We start from the raw sequence: 12407 nt of genomic DNA on the forward strand, positions 1-12407 counted from the left end.
GATTCTCTTGGTTTCATATTGCTGTAATAAAAAGTAGAAAATAACATTTACAGTTTATCCTAGAACAAATACAGTTGGAATTCTTGATTTCCCTGAAAAATACTAACTTTCTTCTGCATTAATGATAATATTGTGATAATCTTACCAGTATTGACTCCTCCGGTAAATATCCAGGCTCCAGTTGTCATGGCAGCCTTGATTAAACCTTTTCCAAACACATGTTTCAGCTTAGGTTGCAGCTCAAAATTTTGAAGGCCTCCGTGAACAGAAATGAGAAGTTTGGGAAGTTCCAGCTGCCACTCTTTTACCATCAGGTGAAGGAGGCTGTCTGGTTTTGTGTCCCATGATACTCTAATGTACTGTAAAATGATGAAAGAACATTTTCAGTTTGCAGCATAATGCACTCACAATAAACTTTTGGAATAACTCACAAGTGTTGAACATATTTTTGAACAGTGTAGAAGGTTTAATAGAATAACAATCTAAATAACTGCTACAATGTATATGTTGCCATATAGAACACCCACTTTACTCCACTAGCTACTGACATAAATTATTTTACCCCTTTTACAAGGTCATTAGAACAGTTTATTAAACACCTATATTGAATTATCACTTGTGATATAGGCAAATTTACATTTATATAAAAGTAATCAAACTGTATTAACATCATGTTTACAAACATTATACTTCACATATATTGCTATATATCATAAAACTTAAGCAACATTACAGAAATTATTCAATTATTGCCTTTTTGTTAAACAAGAAACATCTTTATTAAACCATCACTTATGACATAAGCAATTATACATTTATATAAATGAAAACAAGCCACACTAACACAATCCTAGTTGCAAGCATTTTACATCACAAACCATACTGACACACTCCCAGTTGCAAACATTATACATCATTTTAATCTGCCCAATCACTTTCAGTCAAACATTACATAGCTCATTTAAGTCCTGCCTTCTTTTAAAAAAAAAAAAAACTGAAAAGCAAAACACTCAGCTTTAAAAAAGCCTTATGTCCATAACATTAGCATGACTGTAACTTTTCCCACAAAAAAGTAGAAAAGCCACACAAGAAAAGGGCAAACATAAAAAAGTCCTGGCAAACCAGAGTCTTCACTGTGTAGCACCTTAAACCTCTTTTGAAAGAGATCCATGGGACATGTGAAAATGACCCCTTACAACAATAAATGTGTTCTTTAATACATGGCTCCTGAATACCCACTGAATGTTTACTTTTTAAATATTTTAAGGTATTTGGGCTAATAAAGCCAAACCTTATTAGAGGTTTAGAGTACTGCACAATAAAGACTCTAGTACACCACGGACGTTTTAATGCTTTTGCCTATTTCTTTTTTCTAGCCATGCCGCTAGAACACTTGCACATCTTTATGGGATGATTTGCATATTTCGTATCGTCCTTCAGAAGAAGATTAATGTGGTATGCAGTTAAGACTTTGGTTTGTCTGGCTATTTTTTATGTTTTTATCTGGGCTTTTTTTTTTTGATGTTTTTAAATTAAGTAAAGTGAGATTGTATTGTATGTCATACTTATAAGCCTACAGAAATGTTGTATCAGTCACTATGACAGCTGTACTCTTACACCTGCATTGACTACACTAGCAGAAAGCAATAAGCATGTTGTATTAATTGCTGTGGACAGGTATTATTGTTGAAACTTCAAAGGTTTTACTAATCTAAGTACTGTTGAGAAAATCTTTTTAATTTTCTGTCTCATTTAAGTAAATTATTGTATACTTCCTGAACCAATGTGTTTCTGTTGCTGTGCATGTGCAAATTCTCTCAAAATGCATATAGATCCTTGAATGAAACAAGAATAATTTAGCTTGTGCTAAAATAAAACAAATTATTTTTGGAAATTAAGATTTTGATACCAAATGAAATTTGACTTCCATGTTGTTTTACTACACTTTTTTCTTGTAAATCCATTTTGGAGTCATGTAGCTGTATTTATTACCTTTTCAGGCAGGCAGTACAATAAATACAACATTTAGAAAGTTTTCACTGCCAGGTGAATTATTTGTTGTCATATTTCTTTAGTTATTTTTATAACAAGACCAGCAATGTGGTAAGTGTGTAAAGAGTTCATATCTTACCATGGCTTTATTCGAATGCCCTCCACCCTGAAACTCGAGGACTCCATAAGAATCAGTTTGGCTAGCCCTTGTGTGTTTATTTGCAGACCATTTTTCTGATGGTGAGGACACTTGCACAAGCTGGTTATTTTCTCCATTTTTATTATCTACTGCGACTAGAGGAATTGCAGTGTGTTGACTGATAATCTGACCACAGCCGCACCTGTAAAAAAAAAGTACATGAATAATTAAATAATTGCATAATTCTGACTAGTCTGACACTGTTTTTGAATTTCATTCTAGTTCATTCTTTAAATAGTACTTCATACCTTAAAACATGCAATGCAACACTATTTTGTATAGCAGGATACTTCATTGGACGTCTCCTATCATATAAAATATCTCCTGTTGCTGGTAGTAGACAAGGTTATTGGAATTATGGATAATGTCACTTAGAATTTCAATTTCAATCATGTCTTTTTTTCTTTTTCTGAAGTCATGACCTAATTATAGGGGATGGGGTTTACATGGAATTGTGATCCTTAAGACCTATGTCAGACCACTGAATGGACACATTGTTGAATGTATCATCTCATTGACAATGCAGGCTGTTGGACCATTCTGAATGAGATCACGTTATGCTGGGGATCAGGACATTTGCCCATTTTCCCACTGTGGTGCAATCTCGGAGTTGGTATATATAATAACAGGGGGTGTGGGAGTCTGATGACCTCTATTGTCAATGAGATGATGTTCGACAATGTGACCGTTTGATGATATGACATAGACCCAATCCTTACACCTACACTATCAGGAGCTTTACAGTCTATGTAGGGCCAGTCCTGGTGAATTGTATAAAATTAGGGGCCAGACCAAAAACAATTCATAATATCGAAAATCAATTGGAGGATGTTTCAAACAATAAGTAAACACTATACAGAACAAGAATACTGGGAACTGCCCCTCAGGCCAGGGCTAAGAGTGGTATTTGTTGGGGTGGTCTGATAGTAGAATGACCACACAGCCTCAATAGTTCATGCCTTGAAAAGTAGCATGGAGTTGTCATTTGGGCTCGTCTCCTGTGACTGAAAGGAGGGGATCATCTGTGATGTCACTTGTGTGACAGTTACCATAAACACTGTTCAAAACTCTCAGTGTGCATACTGTTTTCTGCTTTACTTCTACAATCATTACAGATATTTGGATTTAAAACTTTTATTTCAAAATTTATAGCACAAACACTGGTAGACATTTGCTAAACAACGCAGTACAGTCTCACAATTAAAACAGACTTAGCATTAGAACCTCTCTGCCTTTGAAACTCACATTCACTAACACAGCATTGAAACCCATATTCAAAGAAACTGCATTTGGCCAGTTGTGGATTAAGTTTACCTTTGGGTTGTTTTCAAATCATAGGCCCCTTGCACATATTTTCAGGACCATGCAAAAGTTCTTTGATTCACCTTCCTGACTGTATTAAATTATATCTGTTGTATAATACAGTACCACTTGATAGAGCAAGTTTTAAATTTATAGTTTTGAACATTTTTTCAGTAAGCAATGAAAGAAAACTTACGAACCAATAATGACAAAACTGACCAATTCAGAACATTTCAACCATAAAAGGCCACTCAAACTTCTGTCATCACAATCTACCAGTATCAATCAATACACACAATTTCTGCAGAAGTAAAAGTAATCTGAATAATTCCAAATTAAAGAGATCTGTAACTAATGAAGAGGTTGCTGCTAGCAAACAAATGTATATTCAGTGTTTCATCTACAAATTTAGTGCCTGCTGCCCATGAAGAATAAATTGTCTATGTTACATTAAAAAAATTGTAAGCTGGTACTATTGCAATAGGGAATGGATTTCAAACTCATAACAGGCTCATAGTAACTAGGCATCTCATTCAAAGGAGGACACACTCAGGACTGCAGAACCTCACCCCCCTTAAAATACAACACAGTAAGAGCAATCTATCTACTTGTTGTGGAATAGAACCCATAGCCTTCTGCATCAGTAAGCAAGTATGCTAACCATCGTGCTACTAACACTACTTTAAAATTCTATACCACAATTGTGATACCATTTGCTAAGCAAAAATGTTGTGCCTTGTAAACAGACTTAGGATGAAAAGCAGTAAACATGCAGTGAACTTGCCTTCCCTTTAAGCTCACAACTCCTTGAAATGCACTTGAGACTAAATTCCTTGAAAAATGCACCTGATTTGTCAAATTAAAATAAACACAATATTTATGAGGAAGACACCAAAAATATAAGGCAAAAATCTGGACATTCCGTGAAAATCTGTACTGTTGACAGGTATGTCACACACATACACCCCTACCTCATCTTAAACCCCCCCGCCCATACCTTTCAACCTCTTAAGACTTACAGCAAGAAATCTGGACAAAGCCAGAAATAATGGGGGGACAAACCCAAAAAATAGGGAACCTTTTGAATATTGTTCTTACAAACTTAGAAAGTTGATAGAACAACATGTTTTGCATTACTGAGAAATTTCAGAAAGATATGAAGTCTAAAGCTCAAATGTCTGCCATTATTTTCTGATTTCAATCCTCAATGATTTGCCAATGATTTGCCAGAAAAACAAAATGTTAAGAGAAACAGACCAAAAATATGAGGTAAGAAGTTGGGTATTCTGTGAAAATCTGGACAAATGAGAGGTATGACTCCCCCACCTCCCTTTTACACACACACACACACACACACACACACACACACACACACACACACACACACACACACACACACACCACAGATGTACCTACTTCTTATACACAGACACAGACACACACACCTACCTCTCACATGTAAGCTCCGTGGCATGTGTGATAACTGCGTAACACTATAGTAGAAATAACTAGCTAGGTAGAGGTTCTAATCTCAATAGTGGCTACTGTTTGTGTGTGTGTATGTGTGTGTGTGTTTGTGTGAGAATCATACACTGTGTGGGTTATACCATTTTGAGTTGTGTACCACTCTGTAAACTTCCCATTACCCTACTTTACTAGACCTGCTGATGTCATTCACCTTAGAAGTACTTTGGGAGTAGATGAAATCATGTAAGCTCCGTGGCGCGTCTCATAACTGCATAATACTATAGTCGAAATAACTAGATAAGTAGTGGTTCTAATCTCAATACTGGCAGGACTCCAAGTCAGACTGCTGACCAGTCACGAGTGGAGTCCCACAGGGATCAGTCCTGGGTCCTCTCTTGTTTGGCATCTACTTCTCAGAAGTCCAGGCCAACACGGAGGGACTCTGGCAGACCAAGTTCGCAGACAACTGCAAGCTGGGAGCCATTAGTAACTCCCAAGTGATGTAGACATCCTACAGAAAGGCCTCACTGAGACCAATGACTGGTGTTGAAAGCATGGCCTTAAGCTTAATGCTAAAAAATGCGTCATCATCCCCTTTGGGAAAAACTCAGTTCCCACTAATTACCTCATTGATGGGAGCCCACTGAATACTGAAAGTGTTATGAGAGATCTGGGGACACAGGTTGACAACAACCTCTCCTTCAGCCACCACATTGCCACTGTGGTCAGAAAGTCCTTCTATGTGGCATATCTCATTACCAAGGGTTTTGCATCCAGGAAGAAAGAGGTCATCATCCCTCTCTCTCTCTACTCTTCCCTCATTAGGCCAATCATCAAGTATAATGCCCCATTTGGCATGTACCTCACTAGACACATGCAACAGGTGGAAAGGCCTCAAAAGTACCTCACAAAGAGAATCCTTGGCCTTAAACACATGTCGTACATGGACAGACTAAAAAAACTCCAGCTATTCTCTGTCTCTTATCGTCTACTAAGCGGCGAGCTCTGCTTGACTTACAAAGCCATGTCTGACCCAGCTCTGTTAGAAATGCTACATCTAAAGAAATCCATATCACTCCACACCACACGCTCCAGAGAACTCAACCTCATTGCCACAATCAACAGAACATGCTGGAGGGACAGATTCATATCTCAGACTGCCCATGCTCTGAAATAGACTTCCCATACATGTCAAGCAGAGCACCTCACTGGCTCTCTTCAAGAGAAATCTTGATGAGTGGATGGGAAATAGAAAGTTCACCCCGGGGATCACTCCAGTGGCCCTACTTGATAGAGGCACTGGGAATTAACGTCTGGCAACATGATGCCAGTGCACTTCTATGGGCTAGGCTTGTAAAAGCTCCAGAGCCACTAGCCTAGTATACACCTGTGAACCTATGAACTTGTCCATTCGTGGTCCACAGCCCAAGCATTTTCTGGAATTCAAATTCCATGCGAATAGAAGACAAAGACTTAAACAATTGGTCGCACAGACGCAACAGATGTTTGCAACCTATTTTTGTTTTCTGAATTTGTGTGACTGGACGCAAAGGGCATTCTTAAAGAAGAACGCCATTAAAATTTTTTTTTTAAATTAAAAGAAAATCAGTGTAGTGAACCACTCAAAATCAGCGTGTGATCTACAGTTTGGAAACCTCTGTGTTAGGAAATTGAACTTGCCTCTTATGTTCTTCTTTAAGGAGAATGCAAGTGCACAGCATAATGAAACTAATCTCTGTCATAAAAGTACTATAAACACCCCCCATTAACCATATTTTATTGGTCTTTGAAAAAACATGTATTTAGGATATTAGAAGAGCATATGCACAGAAGAACAAAAACAATATTTTAATTTAAATTCAGAAGATTTCAGAATACTTAAAGAACTCAGTACTAATAGAGATGTAAGAATCATGAAAAGTGATAAGTGGTGGAGTACTTATTATGAATAGTATAGACTATTAGTAAGATGTTTGAATTATCTAACAATTCACAAAATGAAATAAATATTGACTTAAAGCAAAATTTATTTAATTTTAGAGGATTTACTACTTCAGGGGGTGATTGACATTAAGGTGTTTAAATATTTACAAGTACAACATCCTATTATTCCAAGTTTATTTGGCATTCCAAAAGTCCATAAGAACGTTATTGACCCTCCTCCACAAACTTGGTTTATGTTGGTTTCATGAGGTTTTGTGTAAATGCGAATTGTTTGTCAAATAGAAAAATCAAAATGATTAATTCTTTTATGGAAATAATTTTGAAAAATAATTACATTTACTTTTATGGAGAACATTTTAAGCAGATCAGAGGAGCGGCAATGGCTGCTGCTTGTGCCCCAGTCTTCATTGATCTAGTGACGTGGCATTGGGAACAAGCTTGCATACTTAATTCAACACATGTTAATATATCAACTTTATTTCATTTTCTGATATATTCTTAATTTGGAAGGGTAACCAACAACTAGAAGAGTTTATTTCTTATATAAATTCCACTGCTTCATTCCTAAAATTTACTTACAATTATTCTAAAAATAACATTAATTACCTGGATGTTTCACTGGCTAAAGATCTTAATGAGGAAAGATACAAATCTACTGTCTACAGGAAACCAAATTTTTCTAACACTTACCTTCATTTTAAAAGTAATCATCCCCTTATACAGAAAAAAAGTTTGGTGAAAGGTCAAATGCTGAGGTTATCCAGAATCATATCAGAGGATTTGGATTTAATTACTGAGCTGGATATCCTGATGGACATGTTTTTAAATAGGTTATCCTTATGATATGCTGGTCAGTATTAAAGAGGAGATATTAGACTGACTTTACAGAACTTATAGAGAAAAGTTCCCATAAAGCAACTTCTATGACTTCAATACTTGATTGCACAAAACAGTGCAGACTTGGGTGACTTGGTCATATTTCTGGTTAACACTTGCTAGGACTTGAAGAGTAAATGACATGCATAACTATACTCAGTCCCATTTGTGCATCAAGAGTGCTAATTCTCATTGGTCCATTGAGATGGAAACTAATATTTAGAGAAGAAAGCTCTATCCCTCAAGGAAACACATACATGTGTGAATTAAGTCAGATGTGTATTACCCTATAGTAAACCTTTATTGCAGTGCATCCATAAGGGAAATTTGTTGTGAAATTCAGGAATTACAGAGTCTAAGTCAAGAAAACCTCATTTTTTAATTTGCTAACCAGGTAAGCCGACAAGAAATTTGTCCCCTTTCAGTGGCAAGCTGGGAGCACTGTCTTGTTAAATTAGTTGCTCAGAATCATACAGTAAGCAACGGAGGCTGAGAGAATAAAACTCTTAACTATAGGAAGTATATCAGTGATTTAATTCCCTGAACTAATTGCCAGAGAAAGCTGGCCTGAATTTTGAGAATGGTGTCATTGAGCATCTCTGTTTTATTTAAATCTACTACAAATAGATATTGAGGAAAAAAATGCCACTTTCCCTGAGTTATGTGTTAGGACAAAATATATGAGTACCACAAATTTCTCATGCTGCATATTAAGTATTTGTGAAAAAGATACACTGCCTCAATAGAGTCAGGTCATGTCCAGAGTATCTGTATTATTTTTGTAGAACACTATAAAATGTTCCTTCTGGTTTCACATATTCTCTTTCACAATAAGGCTCATGATGTGTGTGTAATTCAGGAAATATCACATGGAATGCATTGAAAATGTTTATGTATTTACTATAGATACCCAAGAAATACTGGAATTCATGAGTCATGTGTGGACAATTTGTGGCCAGTCCAAATCATAGCAGTAACCCAATGACTTACTGGTGAACACCAGCAGTGAATTTAAAGAAGGAAGCCTGCATGCAATGCAAGGTGGGGGATCTCTGAAGCTCCCCATCATGCATATTTATATATATACCAATTCAGTATTGCCTTATCTTGGAGAAAGGTGAATATTCAAGAAACAGTAATCTATGACTTAGTATATAGTCTCTCTATTCTGACAGTATACACTGCACTATACCACCTCATCCACCTACACAAAATGGTTCTTTTGTGTGCATGTGCTCATAACACGATGAGCACAAATTGGCATGGGAATATGTATATTCAAACTGTCATTTTATAAGATACCATTGTTGAGCTTTTATTATAAGAGCTTGAGTATGTTGAAGAAACAGCTGCTATATGTCTATGTCAATAGATATAGATACAGAGTTACATTTGATGAAGTTCTGTTGAGGGTGAAAGTAATCATCCATTTAATATTTTTTATGTTTCAATAAAATATATTGAGTTCTAACCAAGTTATAAGTGCTTGATTACTCTGAAGTTCATGTTTTTGTATTCTTGGTTTTAAGGAGGCTCAGCCAGCAACTTTGGTCTATCTATCTATCTATCTATCTATCTATCTATCTATCTATCTATCTATCTGTCTATCTATCTGTCTATCTATCTAATATTATTATATTATGAAATGCCAACAATAGTACTTGATACAAAAACATAAAAATATCCATCACCTGCCGCATTACATCAACATGCAAACAATCTAAGAATATTGATTAAATGGATTAGTAGGCAGACTGATGGCAATACCAAGTTGTGCTGATGGACACTACCCCTCCAATTCTTTTAATATACAGTGATTAACAGGCCCAGCCAAGCCATCAGAAATGCTTATGTGCTGTCAAGGGCCAACAATCCTATGGTTCATTGTTATGAGTCTACAGCCATTGGTTTTGTGCTGGCATGAGGGAGAATTGTAACATTTTGGATAAAGATAGTAGGTAATGTACCTTTAAATATGTGCTGCAGTGTGGAGTGTGGGAACATTCTTAAAGCAGTTAAACAGGTGAAAACTCCATAATAGTAAGAAAAGAGCTTTTAATTACTGATTAGAATGCTATAAAAAGAGATGCCTAGTATCAAGGCCTTCAGGAAATGAGTTTCTCAACTAGAATAAAGAGCATGGAAGCATGGAGAATGCTGGCCCAGTAAGACCAAGGGGAGTACTTGTGACAGAGAGTTGAAAATGAGGCCTGGGTGAGGTCTATACCTGACTGTGACAGTCAATTTCCTATAAGGATTGTGTGGGCTATGTAAAGATATCAGAAAGGTACTGTTTTGTGGAACTGCAAGCCAAAGGCCTGAATTTGTTTTATTGAATTTTTGGGACAGAGAAGCCAAAATGTACTGTTACTTTCATTTCATTTTTAAACTAAGAAGCCAGGAAGTGCTGCTATTTTTTTTCTTCATTGGATGAATATAATACACGTTATAACTCAGTGCCTCATGGTAAATGTGTGCCTCCAATGTTCTTTGGAATTACTATATATAAGAATTAATAACAAAAAAAAATAGTTTGGGTGCACACACCCAGACAACAGCCACAATCCAGCAAGATAAAAAATGATCTTAAATTATTTGATTAACTTTTTTGGCTCCATTTATTTAATATTAGGGTATTTAAACATTGTTCTTGTGTAACTAGTTATTTCTGAAGAAGTCCTGATCATAACAGGATAAAAGCACTTAATTATTATATTTGTAATAAACTTATAATTTTTTATCTTGCTGGATTGTGGTTGTTGTCTGGGTGTGTGTGCCCAAAACTACTTTTTTATTTTTGATTATTAGTTTTCATAGTGGTTTCCTCCTCATTGGATTGCATATATAAGAATTCATAATTATAATCTCAGAAATAATATTGACACTGTATTGCACATGCCCAAACAAATAACCTTGGAGTATGCAACTATAAAACAATCTTCATTGCAGGGTATCAAGCCCCCTATACCCCCACACCATCTGCTACTTATATATTTTATCTCCAAGATCACACACTACTAGGGAAAGGGTATATTTCCCATCTCTAGTTATGCATCAATCTCACACACCTGTTGAACTTTTGTTTTGTTGACCAAAGTGTGTCAACAAAGAAGATGTCGACCTTACTTGCAGCTGACTAAAATATTAACTGTAACATGTATATGGGTATGCTTTATTTAAGCAGCATAATAACAATATAGCAACAAAAGATATTTTATGTTTTGATATTTTTGCTGTCAATGTTATGGTGTTTAGATTATTTTAAACACACCTTTTTATATATATATATATATATATATATATATATATATATATATATATATCTTTAGAGATGTACTATCTTGACAGTTATATGTGTAAGACATATGCCCCTTCATGAAGAGTGGTTAAAGATTTTTTTTATCCTTACCTGTTAGGATCCTTGTTGTTTGGAATAATAAAAACGCAGTCACGTTTTTGAAATATTTTCTCTATCCAAGCCTTTTGAGCCTAAAAGAGGATGAAGACAGAAAGCAATGTAGCATCAAAATTGCAAAATACATATTAAAAAAATAAACTTTGTAGTTCACCAAATGGAAGTATGGAAACAAATGTTTAAACCTATCCTTATCCTAATCTGTGATAAATTAAAACTGCATTATTTGTATGAGAATAAATTCAAACATGTCCACAAAGAGTGCTAAGCTTATGATATTTTTAAAATGATGCAAATATTGTTTGAAGGTAACCTTCCTAAATATTATGTTATGTTTAATTCTGTACTTGTTCAACTTTCGGTTGAACTTCATGATTTTTCTTTGGTATTCACATATGTAAGTAGTGGAACCAAAACTTATCATCTAACATGTACACACTAAAATTTGTTTAAAATATATGACCTCACTGTCAAAAAACATTGTGACCAGCCAAGAGTAGAAAATGTATCAGCTACCTTACTGATGATATCATAATCTGTCTTGTAAATGTGATGACAATGATGATGATGGTGATGATGATATATGCAGGGATGTGAGTTAGTGCCAGCTGTGCCAGGGGGAGTAGGGCAATGCATTTGTAGAATATGCCAATATAGCTAGCTGGAGTTTTGTAAAGAATTATATGCCATTTGAATATCAAACTGATTTGTACATATGCTTGTGTTAAAAATTCATTAACAGTGGCTCCTGTTAGACAGAAAAGAAATATGTATGTATGTCAGACTATATTGTTGTAACTGAATAAATGAGTATATTTTAACAGAGAATACTAGAAGGGAACAGGTTAGGGAACAGGTTAAGCTCAGCCCAACTAATATTAAGAAAAACAACTTGAAATTAAATGACTTGGTTTAGGCCATAAGGATTTTATCTCACAGGTCTGAATGCAGCCAGAGACTCAATGTTGCCTGGGCTAGGATTCTGCTCTGTTGAACTTTGTGGTGAACTAATTGCTACCCTGGTATGCCAAATAATGTCTTGTTAGTTTCTGCAGGAAGTGTGGAAGTGTTAGAATTGTTTTACTGTTTCTAGATGCTGTAATAAACCTTAACTAAAGTTTATTTATCTTATTTATTTATTTGACATTTGTTAATTGGGTTAGTCTGACTGAGCAGTAGCCCTTTTTCAGGGGAAAAGGCCCCAGGAGAAAA

At 35.5% G+C, this 12407-nt stretch overlaps 1 protein-coding gene across 1 annotated transcript in view; it reads right to left on the reverse strand.

The window, feature by feature from the left end:
* Window positions 1-11265, reverse strand: part of TRPM1 (transient receptor potential cation channel subfamily M member 1) — an 841064-nt gene extending 829799 nt beyond the window's left edge. Inside the window, exons 1-3 of the mRNA XM_044078483.1 lie at window positions 11190-11265; window positions 2132-2333; window positions 146-359 (exon numbers count right to left, since the gene is read on the reverse strand). Of these exons, the coding sequence (XP_043934418.1) occupies window positions 146-359; window positions 2132-2134 (217 nt within the window). The 5' untranslated portion in view covers window positions 2135-2333; window positions 11190-11265. The remainder of the gene's footprint in view (window positions 1-145; window positions 360-2131; window positions 2334-11189) is intronic.
* Window positions 11266-12407: the final 1142 nt, after the last annotated feature.

The sequence above is a fragment of the Protopterus annectens genome, chromosome 7.part1, assembly GCF_019279795.1.
Source record: "Protopterus annectens isolate FY-2018-M chromosome 7.part1, PAN1.0, whole genome shotgun sequence".
NCBI lineage: Eukaryota > Metazoa > Chordata > Ceratodontiformes > Protopteridae > Protopterus > Protopterus annectens.